This window comes from Oryzias melastigma, linkage group LG4 (genome assembly GCF_002922805.2).
Source record: "Oryzias melastigma strain HK-1 linkage group LG4, ASM292280v2, whole genome shotgun sequence".
Lineage (NCBI taxonomy): Eukaryota > Metazoa > Chordata > Actinopteri > Beloniformes > Adrianichthyidae > Oryzias > Oryzias melastigma.
Genome location: NC_050515.1, coordinates 14,936,684 through 14,961,033, shown reverse-complemented (window position 1 = coordinate 14,961,033; position 24,350 = coordinate 14,936,684). Strand labels below are relative to the sequence as shown.

Genomic DNA, 24,350 nt, shown 5'->3' with positions numbered 1-24,350 from the left:
GCAAAGACAATCTGTCCTCCAAATGTTTGATTTGTTCCCAGCACATTACTTTTGATTATAGTCCACAAAGAGAACTTTAGAGCACAACTACAAAAACACTCCTGACCTATAACTTCATTTTGACCACAAAGTGTGTGATAATGTCAAACTCACCAGCAAAGGCACAAGCATGGATTTCCATTTGTTTCATATAAGACTCAAGCTTGAGTGTGTTAGTATTTGATGATGAAATTCTATTAGCTGGTCCAAGAGGTCTGTGCATTTATCATATCAACCAAATGTATTTGATCAGGGACAAAATCAACCAGATCATCTGTTTTCATGGGTCTTAAAGCAGGAAGGCTGTTTTCAATTTGGAGGATATTCTTCATGTATTTAACATGTCACACACCAAATCTAAACGGTGTCATCTGCTAGTGGTTTCAGTCCCTAAATGACAGTGTTCATGTCTACATTATTAAGAGGATTTTTTCTACATCTGGTGTCATTCACTTTTCAGAACGGCTATATGACTAATCTGCTTTTTCTTAATTAGTTCACCATAGGCGTCCATTCTGAAAAGATGCTTTCATCTAAATATTGATCTCTATCATAATCATATCATTCTGCTATATAAATATCAAACTGGTTAATATTTTTCTGTCATACTTTTCATTCCTAAATATTTTTATTTCATCGTTATAACATTTTCTTTTTTACTGAACAGGGTAAATAAAAACACATGTGTCAGAGCATCCCTTTTTACAGTTCATCCAACACCATTATTGTTTCACATCTGGAGCTCTTTGCAGATACCCAGCAAAGCTCTGGACAGGCTTCAGCGCTGCATGAGCAGAGCCAGCTGTCAGGGATCTCACCCCCACCACGCTCTGGCAGCACATCACCCTCACCCTCATCCATCTTTGTTGGCTCCCGCTCAAGTGGAATCTCTCGTTTGAATAGCCCTTCTCCTTATCTACATTTCGTTTCATTTATTTTCCATTTTGTACCTGTCAGACCTCTTACGCTCACACTACGTCTGTGAACCCCCCTGACAGGGGCCTGCTCATCATTTCCCACTGAAGTCTGCAGACCATGTGGGACACAGCTTTTGTAGTGGTGCAGTTCTTTTACAGTCATCTTGGTTGATGCTTTGTTCTTTTTTACCTCCTCAATAAATTCTCTATGTGCATCTATGTGTGAAAAACATTTAAAAATAGTAGTTTAAAATTTGTTTAATGGTACCTCTGTCTGTTCTTCATACGACTTCTGTGTTTTGCATTTAGTGCTTAAAATTAGGGGAAAATGCTAAAGTGATTTAAATTTCAAGAAATATGAAATCACTGAGACAGACTGGCGACCTGTCCAGGGTGAACCCCGCCTTCGCCCATCAGTAGCCGGGATAGGCTCCGGCACCCCCGTGACCCCGACAGGGAAGAAGCGGTCAAGACAATGGATGGATGGATATGAAATCATTTGTAGATCACTTTTCCAACCAAAGTAGCTAAAAATTCTTCAAATAAAATTATTTTATATGTATTTTGATATATATAAACATAGAAAAATGTATATGTATTCAGATTTTTCTTATCAACTGATAAGTTTGACAAATAAATGTTTTATAAGATGCTAAAGTAACACCCAAAATACCAAAGAAAGACAGGAGGTAGCAACAGCGACACCATCTGGTACAAAGCATTCACTGCAGTACATGTTGCATGAGATTCAGTCTCCAAATTCAGTTTGAGCACTCCACTTAAAAAAAACTAATATATTTGGAACAAGATTTTATGAAGTACTTAAAAATATTATAAATAACCGAATCATATTGCGACTATTTAATGAAAATAACGTACAAATTCAAATTCAAAGCAAAGAGGGACAAAATGGTATTATGATAGTGTACATATTAACAACATTATTTCTATTTCAAATTGGAAGAGTTAAAAGTCTGGAAGGATAAAATAATCTTTTTTTTTTATTATCAAAGGTCCCTTTAAGAGATCATCTTGTCCTATTGTATTGCATTATCATTTTTTTACACAAGGATCATTATTATTTTGCAAAGAGCTAAAACATCTGGAATAAAATTACCCGCTGAAATTTGTGGTAAATGCCATAACTACAAGTTTTCCTGAATTTATTTTTGAGTGGCCTTAAAACATGGAAACACTGAAATGATTTAGTTTACAAGAGAAACCAAGCAGGTGTTGGTGGGAAAAGATATCAGCTGAATGTTTTGCTGCAGAGTTGAGATGGAATTTTATCGACCTTGAGGGGGGAATTTGTATTTGTATTTTTCTAAATAAAATAATCCACTTTTTTATTTGTTTTTCTTCCTATTGTGTGTACAAAAATGCAGACGGTGATAACTTTACCAAAACAGTGAAACCAAGGAGCAAATATCACATAAGTGCTTAGGAAATTCCCATGAGCTCGAGATAGAAAGAAACATTCTTTTTAGAGCAAATGTAAAAATAATTATATCAAATATTGATTGTGCAGTGCACATACATATTTTTCTATTCTAAACCAGAAGAACCAACATTTAATAACATAACATGATTTTAGAAATCTGTTCATTTTATATGTGCTGCCTAAAAAAGAAAAGCTTAATAAAAATATGTTTTCAGAGATTTGTCATAATTGAGTTTATTTTATTTTATGTTTTAAAAATACAATTTCCGTGGCCATGAAGCCATTTATATGTTAAATATAGTTTTTTAATATTAAAATTAATTAATTATAAAGCGGGTTTTAATTTTCTACAACAACTTTTAATGTATTTTCTGCCAGCAGCATATCTAGTTCATTTTAAAAAAAATAAAATCCACGTTTAAGACAATTGAGAGCCTCCTACTGCAGCAAATTGACATGAATTAAAAGTAGCAACACAAATCAGTGGATTAAACGTACCTTTCATCATCAATATCTTAATCAACTTTATCGTGATTTTGCTCAGGTATCTATTGAAAATCTAAGCACAAATGACATAACTTAACTTAACTTAACAATATTAATGATAATTATAAATAAAAAATGCAAAGTACAAATAAATAGAAACCTTCATAATAAATTAAACTATAAATGTTTTTCTTTAATAAATATTTAATTCAGATAATTTTTTAAACTACCGGTATATTTCATACCAAATCATGAAATAAACTAAATCAACAAACTACAAACCCATTATTCATTTAAATTGAGTGCATTTTTTTCTATGTCATAGAGACACAATCGAGAGATATGAATCTAATTTTGTTCCGGATCCTCCGGATCCTCCAGTTGTAGAACCCCACAGAAAGTCCTGCATATATATGTACATTTGAAAAAAGACATTTTTAAAAAGGGACATTTTCTGCCTCAAGGGGGCAGTAATGCGCTTAGGTGTTGGTTGTGCAGCTTTCCGGAAGTTTCCCAAAAGACTACCCGGATGTTTTGGTTTTTTCCGATTACCAGACGAAACAGTTTTAATTCCACGTGTTTTCTGGTGGTTTATGTTGTAACAGAGGCCAGTCTCTATAAAAGTACTCAATATTTAGGTTTTCTTTTTCTTTGCGAGTTTATTTTGAAGCTATATACCAGTAATAGGGTAATATGCATTTAATGTCGCAGTTAAGGTGTTAAGTCGTTTTAACGCCGAGCGTGGAATAATGCCTTCAAACTTGCATATTGTAATCACGAATATTTTACCTATTCTTTTCCCAAAAAGGCAAACTGCTGTTTAAATTTACTTGATACCAATGTTTTTAACGAGTTTCACACACCTTTTTTGTGTGTGAAACTCTCTTCAAGGCAAAATTGTTTATGTCCGGTTGATAAACAAGCAAGAAAATGAACAGTAATTCCAAAAAGAGGAGGCGGCGGAGGGTGTCCTCGTCTTCTAGTGAGGAAGGCAAAAGGGTAAGAAGGTTTTGTTGGTTTTACATTAAATTGTGGTCCAAGTTTGGATATTAAGCTAAACAAATGAATGAATTCATTCAATAAACTATAACAATGTTTAGGTACTAAACCTATTCCTGCCATCTTTAAGGGATCAAGGAAAAAAGAAGACACCAAAAGTACTAAAAGACACAAGGATTACAAAGGTCACGAGAGGTATGCATACATATCACAAAATGCATATAACATTTGTAAGCATGTTATTCCACTTTAACTATTTTAAATGATTTGTGACCATTTTTTTAAACACAGTAGTACCAAGGAACAAAAGAAATCTGTCAAGGAGGACTCGCAAACCAGCCGCCACGTCAAAAAACCTGTCTATAAACATTCGAAAACACATGGAGAAGAAGAACATAAAGCCGTCAAGAAGGACAAACAACATACAATCACTAAAAATGCTGCTGTGCCTCTTCCTGGGGAAGTTTATTCTACTAAAGAAAAAGCAAATTCTTCGGGAAAACACAGTGTGAATAACACCTCAAAAGCTGAATCATCGAAACCCTCGAACACTAAAGACGCCCACAAAACAGAAGTCTCAAAACCCAAAGATGAAGATAAACATGGAACAAGCGAGAAAACAGCAAAAGTATTAGCGGATAAATGTTCCTCTTTGAGAAGTCCTTCCACAGTCAAGAAACGGAGAATGAGTCCATCTGTAGACTTGACTGAGCAGGGGAATCAGACACAACATGTAGAGAAGAAGAAAGCTCAAGTTGTTGAACCATCAAGGACTGAGGCGGACAGCAGCAAAACTAAAGACCAAGATCCATCCTCCACTTACTGTGAGAATTCTGCAGATCAAAAAACGAAGCTGCCTGAAAACACTAGTAAAAGCCATCCAGAGAATAAATTAACAACCGATACAGGCTTATCTACCGCGCCACAACAAACCTCTCAGACTCTAACTCAAAACTCCTTCAAATCAGTCAACCTTACTACCTCAGAAAATAATTCAGAGGTGTTGAGCAGTCTCCCCGGACCCCCTGTGAGTGATGCACCCGTGTCACCTCCGAAACCGCAGTTATCATCGGTTGAGAAACTCAAGCTTTCTCAAAAGTTTGTCCCTTTTAAATTTAAGATTCCCAAAAAAGTTCGTCCAAATCTCCAGCGGAGCAAAGATGATGGTAGAAATGCAGTTTTTGGAGAGGAAACTGAAGAAAGTAAGAGTAAAGCTTCACACTCTAAGATTAAATTAGCAAAAATTAAGCCGGTTGAGATCCTGCAAGAGCACAGCTATTTGGATGACCCTCCTAATTCTCAGCTTGAGGAAGAAAAGAAGACATCCTCTCCCCCTGATAAACTCCCACCTGAAAATGAGGAGGACAACACTAAGCATCTGTACGATCAGGTATGAAACACATTAATCTAAATATGTTGATAATTTCTTATAGTTTTCAGTGGTGTCTGCTGTTGCTTGCCCAATCAGATTTGGCTACACATTTGAATGGCCACACTTTGTTTTAAAGTGTTTTCTTCTTGCAGATGCAAGTTGTTGAAGAGCTTCACCTCGCCCGCTCTGAGAAGAGGTTGGAGGTAAACGTCATAGAGAGCTATGGGGAACTGACCTCCATGGACATAGATGTGCCAGAAGAGGCATCGTCGAACATCCTACGTGAGTTTTAATGTCTTCCTGTTGTTTCTTTAAAAACTATGTGTTGTGATGATAAGTCATACACTAAAATCCAGTCCAAATAACCACTACAAGGCACATTCGCATGCATTTTTAGTCATTTGATAATAATTTGGTTACCTTTAGCTTTTAAATTGATAAATTTAGCAGTTTTATTTGTTGGAAAAAAGACTAATAAAAGTGACTAGTCACATGGAATTAGGGCGGAGTTAGGGTTAAAATATGTGCGAGCAATGCACTAGTGTGCATTACGTGTGACCATTGACCAAAATTAATTTCCATCAATTTTTGTGCTTAGTTGCACCTAAATATATGTGAATAACATTAGTATAACATAATTGGGTTGTTATTTAGAAAATGACCTTCAAATTAAAAAAAAATCCATAATCCTTTAAGGTCGGTTTGTACTACAAAGTGACCGGTCATTGAATCTATCATATCGAGTGTTCTAGTTCATACTAACATTGGCTGGGTTTGATTGTGCTAAAACTGCAATGAACTTCTGAGTGCTGTTTATACTTTTTAAGCGACGCGATCATCTGTAGCGTTTATTTCTTATGTAAAGAACATGTTTCTCACAAGCTTGTTGCATCTGTGAATGCACAGACACATGAAAGGCAGAGGAGGAAGTGACCTGTTCCTCCACTAAACACAAACACAAAGGCAAAAAAATAAATCAATACATAAAAAAAGGGGTGAATTGCAGAATTCTGCTGCAAGATTTATATAAAAATATATAAATATATAAAAAAGATTGAAAAAATTAACTAATTAATCCCAAACCTGGGAAAATGAATCGCGATTAATCTTCCTTTTTTTGTGTGTGTCGGTATTTGCCGACCACTTATTATCTGCAAATAATCCCAATAAGAAATTACACACGAAATTCTACATTTAGAACATTTATTTTTAATTACTGCTGTCAATCAATTACAAAAAAGCCTGAATCGCCAAGTTAAAATGAAGGGCTGTTTCTTTGATTAATTTGCGTTAATATATATTATTGCGTTAATTTTTTTTTTTTTTTTTTTATCCAGTAACTTGTAACTTTTTCCAGTAACTTGCTCTATTTTCTCTCTAGTTTTCCACTCCCTCTGTGTCTGTGAGTGAAGTTTGGTATTTTCTAACTTCTTCAGTGAAGTTTTCATCATATTCAGTGTTAAAATACATTTTTTCAGGACAGAGTTTCCTCCATAATCGCGTACTCTAGTACCTGAAATAAATTCAAGTAAAATGACGAGATTTGGATGTGATTGCTCTCTGGGTGTAAAATTTCAATCCCAGGTGACGTCACGTTTTGTAGGTACCACAGAATACTGGACCTGAAATGCTTCATGTAAATAATTAATATACGGTTTTCTTTGTAATAAAGAAACATTAATTTGATTATTTTTTTTCATTTAATAATGCAGGTCAGGAGCCTCATCGACAAGTCTTCATCCTTGTTTTGGACACCAACATCCTCCTCAGTCATTTAGACTATGTAATAAGGATTACATCTCATGGCCTCGGAGGTAATGCACGTCTTATATTGTCATGCATGCATTTCTGTTTTGTGTGATACACTATAAACATATTTTTACCTAGTTTGTGCATTTAAATGAGCACTTCTATTTTTGTCTGTAGCTTAGCTGGCAGACCAAAAAATTCTATACATGTAACTTTTACCTAAGTAGGATTTTTAAATTGTAGCACCTCCAGATAAGGTTTTAAAGTTTCTGAGACAACAGGAGGAAACAAAATCACATCCAGATTGTTTTGGGCTGCAGGAAGTTGACTTTAGTCTCACATACCTTTAAAATAGCTGCCTTCTAAGTGCATTTGAATGTTTCTGCCGATGAGTACCATCTTCATTTGTTATGTGTTTTTGTTTATTCCTTTTCTGGCCGTTCGTTTAGCTCTGGGCTTTCCTGTTGTCCTCATCCCCTGGGTGGTACTACAGGAGCTGGATTCCTTAAAGAGGGGGCGGGGCCTGTCCGGCTCTGTGGCTCACCTTGCAATCCCTGCCATCTCTTACATATACAACACCCTGAAGAAACGACACCCTCGCCTGTGGGGGCAGTCTATGCAGCAGGCTGCTCAGAGCTGTAGTAAGTGGGACACGATTAAGAATAGAATAGAAAGCCTTTATTGTCCACATGTACAGTGAGATTAAAACCCATCACAATATTAGTGCAAAAACCAATCTCTGCTGAAAATTAACATGTAGATTATGCATGTTGAATACAGTAATTAGGTTAAAAGTGTATATTGGAAATCAAATAAATTAAAAACAGAGAATAAAAGTCAATTTATCAATAAGAAATATAATGAAGTTAACAAAAAGTACATAAATAAACAAAATAAACAACATAACGTAAAAATTATGTATTTTTTGTCTCCACTAAGAGAATGGGAAGCTTGCATGACTGTAAAATATATTGTTTATTACCTAACTTTCTTTTTTTATCTGCCTTTTGTTCTTGTGAAATTACTTCAAATGAAAGTATTAGGATGTAAACAACAAATAGTTTAGAAGCAAACACCACATTGAAATCAGTGGATACATTTTATATACTTTAAAAGTTACATTTGAACAGAAACAATCATTTAACAGTTGCAGAGACTTGGATATGACGTCAGGCTCTTGTTTTTTTTCACTTTCCTTTTTGGTAGCTGCACGGTTAAAAGTTTTAGTTATTTTCTTGTGGCGATGCGTCCGATTCATCATGCTTTTTGTGGAGCTCAACGAATAGTGGATGATTTTAATCAGACATGCAGGCAAAGAACACACTTTAACATTCCACTGCAGTCCTCTTTTGATGTATTGGAAAAGTGTTCCCAGCAGTCTTTTAATTATCATTATGACATTTTTAGCCAAAACATTTTTTTTTCTTGGAGATAGTTTCTCTATAGAAGCACTAGTTCATCAGAAATTCACCTATGAGTTGTGGGTGGGAATGACAAAGCAGAGTAAGCCTGCCCTCATTTCCCATGATCCATTGATTACACACTCTCCCACTAACTTACACCCCCCCCACAACATGAACCTAACATAAGTAGTGCAACACAAATGGGGAGCAGTATGGGAATAATCCAGCCGTATAGTTTTGAGCTAGATTCCAGCTCAGCAAAGGAAAACAAAGACGTTCATGGATCTATTTGTCGACAAGTGGATGCTTCAGAATGGAGCAGAGCATGGAGCTTTTAGCCTACCGATTGTAGATTTTACGTAACAATTACAAGCTTTTTTAAATGTTTTTTTTGTCTTCTCCTGATTCATCACGATTTTAATTGAGAAATACTCAGAAACAATGTTTTAATCTTAATTTTTTTCATGTGTCTCCTTTATCGTGCTTAAAAATGCAACAGGAACATACTGAAAACACAATTTTCATAGGAGTGGGTCTATAAGGAATTGTTTCAGATAGTGTGTTTTCTCTATGTGTGCACACCAGGGGGCACTAGTGCACAGGCAATCTCTAGGAATTCCTCATCTCACAGCACTCATGTGTGAGTCAAGGGCAGATTTTTTATGCAATCTCTGTGAGCCTATAAAAATATGCCACCTTGTTTTTTTCCACATGTTATTCCTTTAAGGAAAAAAGGAAAATGTTATAAATTGCTTACATTCCAAACTAAAAACCTCTTGATTCTATGTTCCTTTTTTCAGTTTTCCTCCCCCTCTCATCATTTCCTCTTTTTCTACCATCAGATGGTCTGAATGCGGAGAATAATGATGACAGGGTGCTGCAATGCTGCTTGCAATACCAGAATCTCTACCCAGAGTGTGCTCTGATCCTTTGCACGTGAGTTCCCCCTCCCCCTCGACATTGCTGCTGCTGCTGCAGAGCATGTGTCCTCTGCTAATAATGCACAAGCATGTGACTCTACCAGATAGTTCCAGCTGGAACCAAAGAAAAAAAGAGAGAGCCAGACACGTTTTGCAGAGAATAGAATTGCTGAGGAAGAGATTCAAACCCGAGTTCAGGACTTTATGGCTCACATTTGTTCCAGCTGCTCTGTCTTACTTTCTTTGTCCTTTTGACCTACATCTGAGGTTGTTGCTATTTTCCGATGCTGCTATAGACTGCATCAAAAACTGAAGGAATTTATTAAGCCAAATGCTGCGCAGTGATTGGAATAAGCTGTTTTATTTAAGCTTGTATTCGCACTTCCATCTAATTGCAACCATGTTTTGTTTCTCTGTAGCAATGACAAAAATCTATCCAGTAAAGCCTTACTGAGTGGGATAAGAGCCCTCTCCAAGAAGGATTTAGAGGCAGAAGTGGAAAAATCCAAACACCCAGTTATGCCCCACAACAGGGAACGGGCCCCATCGCCAATGTCACATACGTGTAGCACACCGGCCCCGCCAAAGCATCAACAGCAAACTGTACTTTCTCAAGGCTTCCTTGAGGAAGGTGAGTCAAGAACCGCTGCTCTGTTTTATGGAAAAACAGGAAGTGACTTGCTGCGTAGCATCACGGAGCTGCTGTCAAAAGCACAAATCATGTATGCAACACAGCATCTCCACCCACTCCTTCCTATATTCCCTGATTTCCTTTTCTTGCTAAACAGTTCCAGCAAGCACAAAGCGGCAGCACAGATACAATTCTAGAAACTCTGATGATTTAGTTTTGTACGTGTTTGTGTTTACAGATGAAACACAGAAAGAGAGTGATACAGGAGGTGAGGATGAGGAGGAGAAACAGAGGCTAAGCGAGTGTCTGTCTGACCTAGAGAAATGTCTGCGGGACGTTCTCTCTGCTGTGGTAGAAAAGGAGATGAAGGTCGCTTTTGATGACATCTGGCATGAGGTACATATTTGAAAATACGAGTCTCACTCAGATCATCTTTTGATTTATTGTGAAAACGTTCCCAGTGGTCATTTCAATATGGTTGTACCATTTTTAGCCAAAATCCAATAACCTGTCAGGACAAAGTTTCTGCAGAGAAGCAGTAGGTGATTAAACATTTTGAGTGGGATCGTTGCTATAGAAGCCTGCCCCCATTTCCCATTATCCATCTGTTTACACTCTCTCCTGATTTGAATAAAGAAATATTTAAGAATTCAATTTTAATCGTAATTTTCTTTACATATGTCCTCCATCATGAGAAAAATGCCACAAGAACATATTAAAAACACAATTTTTATTGCTGTGGGTCTTGCAGGCTTAAGTTTATCGAATGACTGAGAAAGAAATTCTGTAAAATCGAGACAAAAATTCAAATATCTGTAATGCACTTTGAAAAAAATTCTGTTTTTTTTAACTCTACAACCTATGGGATAATCTTAATTGAATAACATTTCGGTTGATTCTTTTATGTGTTTATCTGTTTCTTTGATTTTATTTGAACAGGTAGTTTGCATAAAACCCCCCTGGACACTTAATGGTGTTTTGCAGTGTTTGAAAAAGCACTGGATTGCCGTCTTTGGACTAATAGTGCCAAGAAATCTGTCCCACACGGTTACAGACCTCATCAACTTCTTCAATTCAGGTACGTAGGCATCAAAGGGAATCAAATAAACTCAAAAAGCAGTGTGTATCATACAGGAACTATCATCCTTTTTTCACTGTTGGTGAATCTGCTTGTTTGGTTGATGTCGTGGTCCACAAACACACACTTCTCTGAACCTCTGTTGCATCTGGTTTTGCTGCACGTTGTGCAATTTTTCAAGAAGGAACACTTGCTGTTAATCCGAAGATCTGATTGGTCTCAAAATGTAAAAATGTACAGCTCAAACTTACACTCTAATCATCTTTTGATCTGTTATAAAAGCATTTTCAGTCGTCTTTTAATTGTGATTGCGCCGTTTTTAGGCTAAATCCAAAGCCTGTTTTGTTTTCTTGGACATAGTTTCTGCAGAGCGACAGGAGTTCAGTAGAAATTCACCTCTGAGTTGTGGGTGGGACTGTTGAAGCAGAGTAAGCTTTCCCTGAATTCCCATGATGCCTTCGTTTACACGCTCTCCCGTTAGCTTACAGTCCCTTACAATCACAAGCTAACGTTAGCGGTGCAACAAAACTGGCGAGTGCTATAAGCTTTTTCAAATGGCATTTTTTGTCTGTTCCTGTTTCACCAAGATTTGAATAAACGGATATTCAAAAATGCAGTTTCTTAATCTTAAATTAAACTACCAAAAACAAGATTTTCATTGGAATGGGGCTTAAAAATGTCAGTTTTACATCTATATATGTGAGTGCACCAAACCAAGCAAAGACTGCAAAAATGTTAAACACAAATATTCCTTAATAACAATAAAAATCAATCTTTAATTGTAAGATGGTTTTTGCATTCGTCAGCAAACAGTAGCTTTAGGATACTGAGTCATCCCTCAGATTAAGTCCTCGGGGAGGTGACGTCGTCTGTCCTGCGCTGTGCTGCATCCCCACAAAACTACACACAGAATCAGGTCATCTGCTAAAGTGGGTAATGTGTGTCAGAAAGACGCTGAGTCGCCCACTGCAGTCCGGCTTTTCTTAGCGACATGGCTGCACTTATTGAACGCCTGTAATGCTTTGTAAACCATTCAAGCTCTATTCCGTCATGGGAGCCGCAGTGTGTGGAGAAATGACAAAAATCTATCCAATTAAGCCTTTTAATGCAGCCAAGAATGCTAACTGTTAGATGTGATGTTAGATGTTTTCTATGAAGATTTCTGAGAGCAGAGGGAGGAGGAGGAGGAAGAGGAGCACTGGGGGAAGGGAGGAGGAGGGGGAGGAGAGGGATAAATTGTGTGTGAGACTTAAGAACAAATCCAGTCATGGAAAAGTACTGAATGCTGTGAATTTGTGAGAACAACCTTTTGTGAGTCTCTATAAATGGATAACATGTAAAAAGTTACTGTATGATAGTGGAAAGACCAGCAGGCGCAGGTTCATCCGTCACTGTGTTAAGTCCTCACACTCTACAGAAGGTGTAAAAAAACACTTCCGATGAAAGAGGGGGTTGTAAACATGTGAAGGATTCTTGAGTCAAAACACAGAATGCAAAACATTCTTAGCTGACTTGTTTTTCGTTTGCTGCAGTGTTGAAATTCACTGCATCTGCTCTGGAGCGGCCATGTTTCTTTCGTTTTTTTCTTCAGAATAAGACATTAGGGTTTATTATCAGATTATAACATAAACTGAAAGAAATGGAGCGAACCTTAGTGGGTAGATGTAGCCATTATTAAAAGCTGTTAAGTTGCAATGAAGCAAGTGTACATCATGAATAAAAAACAAGAAAAACTTCACGGCCTTGGTCCATAATCATAAAGATGCCTAAGGGAAATTTGAATGTACTGAGGGGAAGATAATACAACTGCTGGGCTCACTTTAAATGCTGCAGGTGGTTGCTATGGTTCATTTCTTTCCAGTATTCTCTCTTACTGATTCTTTGTCTTCTCTCAGGTAAAACTCCAGACTGTCACAAAACCTCTGCGGCGCTACAGCAAGCTAAAGAGTTTGTCGAAGCATTTTCGAAACGTTCGCATCATGTTTCCCAGGCCATCTCGGAGATGGAGAGGATCTCCAACAAGCTGCAGCCCCAGGTCAGCTGAGGTCTCAGTTTGCTGAAATAACTCAACATTTTCAGCATGTTTAATACCAGTTTTATGTTTTTAAAGTAGATCAATTGTCAGATAAATAAATAAATCTATGCTGTTTTTTTTCATTTGCAGCCTTTGTGTGTGGTGGACGACAGCTTGTCTGGAGATGTTGTCATGAATGAAGATGAGGTGGAAGACAAACAGCCCACATCTGTTCAAGTCTCCCACCAGGAAGTGTGGGGCATTTTTGAGAACATCTGGTCCCATATTTATCAGACCAGGTTAGTATGAAAGTATTCTGAGATTGAATTAGAGTTAAGATGCATCTAAATATTATGTTAACACTAAGGTTGAGACCGGCCACTAAAAGCCAGAGCAAATGTTTCCATAATAACATCTCCTGACACGAAATAAAAACATTTGAGGTTATTTTGATATACCCTTTTTTTTCTCATTCCGCTGACCCTGAAGGTCATTTTTTTCTGTCACATTTCAGCTTGGAGGTGTTCAAAGCACTACGCTTTGACCCTCACACCATGCAAATTGTTCCTTTGGAGGGAGGCCTGACATTTCCACAGGACGCTTTGGCCTGTTTGCACAGACTGGCCTCTGTGGTCCTGCAGCTGCTCCAAGCCTTCAGCAGGTACAGCAACTCGCTCCGTCTGCTGTCATTTCATGTCAGTCTAACTGCTCTCCCACATCACTGCAGTGAACCCTGTTTTTTCTGATTGTTTTGATCTTGAATCCGATCTATAAAAGCTCTTGAAGCCATAAAAATGTCTGCATGTGAGACTAAACCTCTTGCTTACACTGCTGATATGATTTATGACCAGAAGAAGCCATTTTAAAGGGCTCTCGACCTTTTCCGAGCTATTTTTCTCACATATATTGCTTTCTAAACTGGTTTTGCAAGTCGTGCCGGTCAGTCATGCTGTAATCTTCTTGACCTTGAAGCTTCGCCTTATCACCTTTCTCATGACGCAACAGTGATAGCTGTGCTGCTAATTTTCTCGGTAGCTTCTGGAAGAAAAGGCTATCTGTTGTTACTTCTAGGAAGCCAACACTTATCTGCTCCAAATGATACATTTTTAAACACACCTGGGTCTGTTCAGAACAGAGCTATTGACAGGAGTTAATTTAAAACTTAATTAAATGCTGGCTGGTTTAAATGCTCAACTTTTAGACTTTATTTTTCGTTAACGCTCTCACTAATGATTTATTTTTTTCTAATTTATTGACTGGTGACTTACATAGTTGCTCTTTAAAGGAGATATTCTCACTCTCCACAGTGGGAAAGCAGGTGTAAACAGTAGGGGTAAAAAGATATCAATTCAGGGAAATATCGCAATACCTTATATGGCAAAACTATATCAATTTAAAATACTGCCAGGGTGATATTTAATTATTGTTTAAAAGTAAACATGTTCATTCTTACTTTTGTTTTCCACTTAAATGCTTCTTTCTTTTCCACTAAAATTTTCTTGGGTAAAGGCAGCCTTTTTATGATATACAGTTGCAGTGCTTAATGTTCTGATCATTAAACAACATGTATTTTACAATTTTATATTTGTGTAAAATGCATTAATATTCAGATAATTCTTATGTCACAAAACAAGTAAATTATTGTCTGGTACTGTTGTGAAATATATCGGGATACATATCGTATCATGTCATGTGTATCGCAATACGTATCGCCATTGTTGATTATTACATTTAGTTAACTGACATGCTAACTTTTTTGTAGTTTTATTTTAAATATTCTGTTTTGAAAATAGCATACATATATTTTTCTTATCACAAAACACAATAGCCAGGAGTTTATTATATAATCACCAATAATGTTTCTTTTTCCCCCACACACACCTGCATGCAGTGTGTGATTTACATTGACAGTTATACATCAAACTAATGTTACCCAAAGAATTTTGCACATTGAAATTGGGATAAATTGTTCCTCATTAGGGTATATTGTAATCAGATTTTATTTATTTTTTTAATAGTTTCTGTTTTAAGTAGTTGTTAGTATTCCTCTTTTTATCTGCGGTTTCACAGATTTTTTTCCCAAACATGACTCTACCGGTTTGTCCCAAAAACCCCAACAACTCAAGACACTTGTATGAAACTTTTGCGTCCGAAGGTGCTGAGGGATTTCCCAGGAGGGGTCTGGGGGCTCACGTATTTAGCGTATTCGCAGATGTCTCCGGTCCCTAACCCCCACGAATAAGGGGGGAATACTGTACTTTACTTTAAGGTGGGGGTTTTGTTAGTCATTCCCCATCTGGCATTTAATGTGAATTTTTTTGGCCCTTTGAGGCCATTGATAAAATGTTCTGCCATTTAAAAGGCAAAACATTTGCTGTGGTTCTTCTTGTGTCACCCTTAGCTTCCTATTCGACAAATCTGCAAAAATCTAAACTAATAATGTGTGAAAATCTATTCAAAGAAAATAAATTATCCTACAACTTTATGTAGAAAAGGTATAATAGATTTGTATGGTAATCAACCCTCTTCCCCCTGTGCTTATATTGATTCCATGTATACACTATATTTGTCAGTTTCGCTTTATTACCCCTGTTGTGTTTGCTTTGCTGTTTTTAGCTTGATGCTTTCACTATGTTGCCTCAAGCAGAAGCTGTCTTTAAAAGAAAACAAATCAGTAACCAAATAGAAAATCACTTGTATTATTGTTTACAGCCATAAAACCAGACAATTTATGGCCGCTTGTCTCTGCTATGATGTGAGGCCATATAATAAATGACCTTTAAATACACAAAGGCAGCAAATTGATTCACTCAACTCCTGAAGTAATCATTTGTTATCAGTGATATCACAAAAGGCAAATAGAAAACATAATTTATGCTCAATCCAAAAATTCTACTACTTAAATAACCAATTTTAGAGTGCTTTTGATTGTGTTTGAAGGCTGTTTGCTTCATGGCTGTACTCCACTGGCATGTTTTAAGGCACTAACACAAATTCTAATACGATTACATGTTTGACTGCGTCATCTTTCAGTTCACACGCAACTTCTTAAAAGCTTTGAGTCCTAAAGATCAGTATAATCATGAAGGGGGCTTGTGAAACTCTGCATGCTTCGTTTTTACACATGTCAAATTCCACATCCTTTGCTCTAAATGGGTAACTTTTTACACAAGTGTGTTAATAAAAAGTAAGTGTGCATGTGCGGTAATTAAAAAAGACACTATTGAGCTAACTGTAATTTGATTGACATAAAAATAGAAAAGAGTTCTTCTGGGGTTTTATTGTGTTTCTTCTTTTCAGAGATTCATTTTGATGATTCATAAAGTTTTGATATGACAGGTTTAAAGCAGTCCAGTTTTTTTTAAATCTAATCTAAGTCATTTATTTTTGTCAAACATTTACCTTCAGAATGTGCTTCTTTCAGAGTAGGTTTCCATCTGCATGGTCTTATTGAGTACGATGCATTGAAACATAAATTATGCCAAAAAGGTCAAATAAAATCAAATTATTGGATGATTTTCTATATTTTATTAAGTTTTATTATTTTTAAAATGTTTCTTTGTTATTTAATTAGCACATGCTCATTTATTTTGTTCTATTAAGTTAATTTAGAAAAGTAAAAAGGCTTATTTTAGTTTCTATTTTGCTACAAAACATATTTATGTTTAATGTTTTTGTCTCTTAGCATTTTGTCCTCGGCTCCAGGTTTGGAGGAAGTTCAGACTCTGCTCAGCGTCATCTATTCCAATCAGGTAAGTAAGATGAAGATCTGCTGCAATTTTTGGTTTACCTTTTTTTTGTTTGTTTGTTTTTATTCATATTTTATCATTTCAGATTATTCATGAGGATTCCAGGTTAACGGCCACAGCCCTCGTTGGCTGTTTCTCACAACCAGACTACAGGTAGGACACACATTAATATATAAAACTATGATAGCAGTATAAATTTAGAGATAAGGAATGTACAAATAAAAAGACTTTTAGTCATTTTTATATTTGTGATACACTCAAACAAATGATTTAATCCCAAACCTTTTTGTGGAGCGAGAACATATTGCTTTCCCTGTCAAGACGTGATGGTTATTCTGTGCCAAGAAGCTTTCTTTTACGAGGGGGTAGAGTGAATGAGAGCGAAACGTTTAGAAACCTGTTGAGTTTAATGGCACCATGGAGGCAAAACAGACCTGACACATGTGCTCCAATAAAACCTCATCCAGTGAATGAAAGCTGTTGATACTAGCCAGTGTCATGAGAGTTGTCTTTTTATATACCTCTTATCATTCCGGTGGTGATAAGAAAGCTTATTTGAACACGCTGTTTATTTTTTTATTTATTATTAGGCTGTAAACTGAAAGGAGGCAGGATTTGTAAACAAATTCCCTTTAAAAGAATATTTTTATGTGATGCAGGCTTTTACTTTGAAATTCTCCTATCTGTCTTGCAGTACCAACCTTAAAAAATGATGGAGCTTTCATGAATGATCTGTAACAAGTATTTCTTTATTATAATTATAATAATTAATTTTAAAAGAAGTGTATTTGTTGTTGTTTTGAGAACACCATAGTTCACAGATTAGTCGGTTAAATGTACTAAGCTGACTGTTTCCTCCACCAAAGAGGTTATTCGGTTTGTGTCTGCCAGAAGGATTACCAGGAAAGTTAAAGATGGATTTGCATGGATTTTTACCAGAGGTAGGGCATAGACTGGCTCGCTTATGATTAATCTCTGTTGTCTATCCTTATCTAAATCCAGGTTTTGTTTTTCCTAAATGCATAACAGATAAAAAAAAGCAATGGGCGGCCCCTATCTAGGTGTTATCGAGGAAATGTCACAAACAGTACCGATCCCATTCTAAAACAATGAGACAAACTAGACTGCACAAATACAGTGGGGTAAAAAAGTATTCAGTCAGCCACCAATTGTGCAAGTTCTCCCACTTAAAAAGATAAGAGAGGCCTGTAATTTTCATCATAGGGATACCCCAATGATGCGAGACGAAATGAGAAAAAATCCAGAAAGTCACATTTTAACTAAATTTAAATCGTAAAATATGGTGGAAAATAAGTCAGGGTTCTCTCAAGGTCCCAAAAATTCTTAAAACCATTGAATTTATGAAATTGTAAATAATACCTTATAAAGATTTTTTTTAAAGTCTTGAATTTTAATATCTGAGCATTAAAAGTTGTGCTGCTTGAAACTACACTGTTTCAAAATTCATGTCAAAAATGACATTTTTGACCATGAGTTTTTCTAATCAAATGATGTAAATAAACAGTGGGAGAACCAGTTGTTACGCACCAATACGCTGAATGCCGACCGCCGGTTTGAAAAAAAGAAGAGCTCTAAAGATTTATGGCACAAACAAGACAAGAAGCTAGTTTTGGTCATAACATGGGAATAAAATAATACAATGGGAAATAATGCATAGAATGGGAAATAGAAATTAATCTTAAGTTTTGACATGGATGACCTTAAATAGGTCCTAAAAAGTCTTACATTTAACTTGAAGACACTTGTGGGGACCCTTATAAGTATTTGGTCACCTACGAACAAATACGATTTCTGGCTCTCACCGACCTGTAACTTCTTCTGTAAATAATTATCTGTCCTCCACTTGTTACCTGTATTAATGGCACCTATTTAAACTCGTTTTATATATAAGCTGAAAGTCTGTGTTGCCCAGCGACAGCCCCAAACATCACTGCTGTAGAGGAGATCTGCATGGAGGAATGGACCAAAATATCAGAAACAGTTTGTGAAAACCTTGTGAAGATTTACAGAAAACGTTTTATTGCTGTCATTCCCAAAAAAGAGTATATAATAAGTATTGGGTTGAACTTTTGTTATTGACCAAATACTTATTTTCCACCATAATTTACAAATAAATTCTTTAAAAGACAGACAATGTGATTTTTTTTTCTCATTTTGTGTCTCATAGTTGAGGTCTACCTATGATGAAAATTACAGACCTCTTTCATCTTTTTAAGTGGGAGAACTTGACTAAATATTTTTTTTGCCCCATTGTGTTTAATTTTTAGTCAGAAGAAAGAGCAGAAATGCTGTGGAAATGCTCCAATGATCCTAATCTATGTGAGGTACAAATGTTTGAGACTAGCCTAGAGTTGAAGCAAAAATACATATTTTTGATATTTATGCAGATTATTTTATGAAAAAGCTATTTAATTTCAGCTTCACAGCCTGCGTAAGGCAGCACAGAACTCCACTCTCATATGAGCAGAATCACCTGTCAGTCAGTGCACTCTGATGCAGCAATGGAGCTACAGTATGCTGGTGCCTGCAGGCTGAACCCAGCTGCTGCCATGGAAACAAGCTCCACACATAAGTGTTAAACAGATTATTTCTTTCCTGGCCATCGTGCATCGTCTCATCATGCTGCTGTCTGACTGTCTGAATATGTTTCTAAATATTTCATAACCCCAGTATATATAAAATATTTAAATATCTTTCACTCTTTCAGTCGGGATGTAGGAATATCAATGCGGTTTCTGTTTAGTAACTTCATCCCATGAAGAAAAACGGCTGTAGTTTTGTTTTGGTCGGTCTCCAGTCACTCCTTGTACCACAGGTCACCGCTGTCGGATCAGTTTAGCTAACCGTGTAGTGCCTGTAAATTTTTTATCATTAACACGCTCTGGGAAGTGACTGGGTTTCTTACTTAGTGAACAGATTACGTGTGCGGTGTTAAATATTTCAGCTGCGTGTTTGCATGAAGTCCAGGGTTATATAAGACTTCATAAGTGCACTCTGCAGTCATATGTTTGACGTGTTTCAAGTTCCCTGATAAGAAGTGACACGTCAGATTAAACCTCCTGTTCCCTCATGCTTATCACTCTTTGATAAGAGCGCCCTGACAGTTTTATTATTATTAATCCAAAAATAATTTAGTGATCTCCATGTTTGTCTCATTTGTGGTTTATTTTTCTAAGATGAAATATATTACAAGTCTTTCAGTGAAGGTTGTGTGGTTATATTTTTGGGTCTGAGAAAAAGAAAGGAACAAAAAAAATGTAGTTTTTTTATTTCACAGCTCACGTACTCTAAGGCCAAGAGCCAGCTCACATCTAGAAAAGGCCTAAATTATTACCTTTCATTTTGGAGGGGGTTGTCCTTGAGGTCTTCTTTCTGTATAAATAGACTACTATGTTTGTGTGAGCATAAGAAAAACTCTTGTTTTGACTGCTGTGGAATGACTTTCGTTTTTGATTTTCAATCAGCTTTGCTAATGCAGCTCAGCCTCTGAGTCAGACAGGATGACTCACTTTCAAGGCAGCATCGATCCTCCCCTCACCTTGCATGTATTTGACGTTTCCGGTGTGTCTGTCTGTGTTCATATTTACCCTGAACATCATTTCCTGCTCTCGCGTTTACACATACAGTATATTTCAAATACTTTTTTCAAAGATAGCTCAAGTATTTAACAGTCCAGTCATCTTTTGATCTATTTTAAAGCAGTTTAATTGGTCTTTTAGTTAGGATTATGCCATTTTTAGCTTAAATGAACCCTTTGGAATTATGCATAAACTGGACACTCGATTGTGTTCAATAAAAACATGAAAGCATATTTTGGTGTGATTTTAGCAGGCAATGTTTTTCTCCATCATTGTGATTTAGATTGAGATAAAAAACAAAGCATTATGTGTCCATTTCATACAGAAATTGAGGTACTTCCAAAGGGTTCGCATACTTTTTCTTCCAACGGCAGTAGATGACTTACAGAGCAACCCTCCCCCTCTTTCCCCTTCTTGTTGTTGAGAACTCTCACTTACAGCTATATTAGCAGGGCAAGTACAAAAAAATGGCAACAATATCCGAGCTAACCAGTCGAACAATTTCGATCCAGATGACACCTTGGACGAGGAAAGCGAAGACGTTCATGGATCTACAAGTGGATGTATCGGAATGAAGTGGAGCAGGGAGCTTGTGGCCTGCCCCTACTTTATGATTTGAATAAAGAAATACTTAGAAATGCCATTTTAAGCTTAATGTTTTCTAAATATGACCTCCATCTTTGGACAAATGTCACAAGAGCATGTTTAAAACAAAAAATAAACTAAAACAACAGACAAACAGGTGAATCTATTAGTAATCTTGCATGCACAGAAAAACCATTGTACATCACAAGAATTCATTGTTCTGTCTGCGTTGATGGACAAAAAACTTTCTTTTAAACAAATCTCATCTCGAGTGAATAAAGGTTTGCCTCTTTGAACAAAAATGCTTTTGAGAAAAAAATTGAAAAAGCAATCTCTCTGTATAGATGACAACACTACTGCTGCTAGGTAATGGGATTTTTTTCTGTGTAGCAAACACTAGCAAAATAACAATTTTATTTTTACAAAATGAAAAGAATCTGAATCTTAAATCCATGTGGGTATAAATACAGCTTTAAGCCATTTTTTTTACCCTGCTTCTCGGTCTGTGAAGCACATTAGGTTGAGACACCAGCGCAGTTTCAACAGACCGCCAACACCCTGGCAGCTGCCTGAACGCAGCAAGAGCCGGTTTGGTTACACAACCTGACATTTTCACTTGTGAGGGAAAACACGGGGATGCGTGGCCTTGTGGCGAGGGGGAACTGGCTGGATGAACGCAGGGTGAAAATAAACAAGGAACATTCTTAATCCAGCAGATTCTTGTCCTTCCTTCTCGTGTCTGCTGTTACACAATGTTCCAGTGGAAACAAAGAGGAGGAAACAAACAAGCAACAAGCTCCCTCAGTGTGTCTGCTGCTTAGCAGCTGTTGCCACAACTGGAGCTGGTGTGGGCCTTTTCCCTTTTTATTTTGAGAAATTATAATTGCAAGGATGCTTGACCCAGTGTAGCCAAAAAAAATGTTGTTCTGCTGGAAAAATGTGGATAAGTAGCAACTATAATAATCCAGGGAAAGTGGGAACAAAACATCTCAAGTTGACATTTTTTACAGATTTTATCTTAAATCATCCAGTTAATTTGTTATATTTTGAGGTTTAAAATGTTACGTTTACACATGCTTTCCTTTTTATCATACAAAAACACTAAATATAGACATTTGGGAAGAGTTAAAGTCTAAAAATGCTTTTAACTTTTAATCATATCCAGATTTGAGAAGCTTTTGAAATTCCAGCCCCAGAACAGTTTTATAGGAACTGGTGAGTTATCCCTCCATTATTTCTTTATATTGCTCAGAAGCGTGCAAAAGCTCAGGCGTTAATTCCAAGTTCTGCATTTTGCAGATGGGAGCTTCTGCTATAAACCCCACCATATGTGCTTAAATGAGATCTCAGTGTGAGGGAAACAGACCAGCCTTAGTTGTCAAACGCAGAGGATGGAATCGGCGTGGCAGCGAGGGGAAAAAGACAATGATGTCCTTGTACAGTGAGATGGGCATTCATGAAAACCAGGGGGAAAATGCCACTCTCTAGTCTAGAAAGTTCTCTAACAGAGTTCTGAAGGAAATTTTAAAGATTTGCACAAAAAAGGAAGTTCTTTCTCTAAATTCATGTGACACAGAACAGGATCCCAGATCAAACAGATTCACAGAAAAGAACCAAAACACTTGGAGAAGTAGAATTTTCTGCTGTGACTCAGCCAAATGTTTCACTCCAGACTGAGTACAACCAGTGACTGCAAAGGATTGCTGGAAAAGTGCTGAAATTAATATTTTATTGCAGATAATTCTAATTTATTCTGTCTCATCCAAACCTCTGAAAGATCTTTAAAGGATGGAAGAGCTAAAATGCAGAAACCTCCCCTCCAATGTAAAACATCAGAGATCAATTCTCTCACAAAAATATTGTTTTTTATGTTCTGGGTTTCTACATTTGTAGCTTCTCCACTCATGATTTTAAAGACAATATCTGATCCAAATCTAGATTTTCTCAGTTTGGTCATGGGTCAAACTCCTGCCACTTCCGTCTTTATTCAAAACATCCCCTCTCTGTTCCAGTTTGTCCTTCTCTAATGTCGTGGTTACTAAAAGTCTTTCTTCTGCTTCCAGGGAGAAGCTCAGAGTCGGAGGGGGCCAGTTAATGGAGCTGAAAAAGGCCTTGGACTGTTGTGTTCAGGCTTCAGACCAGCACATCGCCTTCACCACACAGCCTAAATAAAAGCTGTTTGCACATCAGCTAGACTGAAAAGTCTTATTCTGGTTTTTGGACCTAAAAGTGTAAAAATGAAGGTAGGTCTTGTCTGGACCTGGATATTTGCGGTTAGAGTTTTTGTCCTCTTGAGCGCGTTTATTATTTTGAATGTTCCGTCATTGCTGATAAAATCTTTTGTCTTCTGGTATACAACATTTATCATTTTCATTTTTCTTTTCCTCTAACAGTTCTGTTATAGACAAAGGGCTTTCTCTCACACACATCAACATAATTGTTCTTGTAATGTTTTATTTCCATTAAACGTTCACCGTGATTATTTTGCACACTGGCTCCTGTTTTAAATATATTCTAAAGCTTGATGTCATTTTTGAGTCTTTTTTTGTACAAAGGGATCTATTTAATATAAAACCACACCCATTTTATGACTTTGAGTGAAATATGAGATGAAAAAAATGTCTCTTTTAGCTTCACCCTAATGGATGGTTGTAATTTGAGATTCTTTCCATGCACAAGAGTTCACCTGTGTCACAGCCAAAAACGGCCACATGTGGCCTCGTGCGCGTCTGACGAATAAGGGGATTAGACGCATGTGACGGCAGCAGGCAAATTGGGATTAGGACTGGTGCTGGTGACACACACAGAAGCATGAGACATCATGGAGGCGGAGCTAAAGGGAGAACAGTTAGGCGACATATGAGGTTTGCTAGTTAGTTTCTTTTTCACATATACATCAGTATTTTCTTTTATATGTTCTATTTAAAGGAGATTGCATTTATGTCATAGCAGCGTCATTCGTTGGATTCGACAAAGCTTTTTAAGATAAAAGCACCTGAAATGGGAACGTTTCCTATAAAATTCTTATTTTTAAGCCACATTTCTCATTCTTATCTAATTTTCATGCAAGTTTTATACATTTTTTGTAGAATGTTTCATGTATAATTAAAGTAGATCAGTTATTAGCATCTCACGAGAGGAGTTTTCTTATTTCCCATGTGACACACTTTCATATTAGCAGATTACCTGGCTAATTTGTGAATGAGCATTGATTGGGGATTTAAGCGGGCAGCCAGATCACCGGGGTAATTAAGACGTCTCCAATTTAAAAACCTGAAGTGACTGTCAGCGTGCCTTCCTGTGCTCGGGTCACTTAGCCAGCTTAGAATAATCTGAACTGGGGAGGACTTGCTTAAGTGTGGCAGTCC

General features: G+C 36.8%; 1 protein-coding gene across 1 annotated transcript; it reads left to right on the top strand.

Annotated features, from left to right (window-relative positions):
• Positions 1-3,369: 3,369 nt before the first annotated feature.
• swt1 (SWT1 RNA endoribonuclease homolog) lies at positions 3,370-23,471 on the top strand. The gene is made up of 16 exons (XM_024279117.2): positions 3,370-3,882; positions 4,013-4,077; positions 4,174-5,272; positions 5,407-5,536; positions 6,967-7,068; positions 7,453-7,644; positions 9,249-9,342; positions 9,746-9,957; positions 10,196-10,353; positions 10,897-11,035; positions 12,931-13,070; positions 13,200-13,348; positions 13,564-13,710; positions 16,735-16,801; positions 16,884-16,951; positions 23,046-23,471. The coding sequence occupies exons 1-16, from the start codon at positions 3,814-3,816 to the stop codon at positions 23,152-23,154; spliced, it is 2,940 nt and encodes a 979-aa protein (XP_024134885.1). The 5' UTR covers positions 3,370-3,813; the 3' UTR covers positions 23,155-23,471.
• Positions 23,472-24,350: the final 879 nt, after the last annotated feature.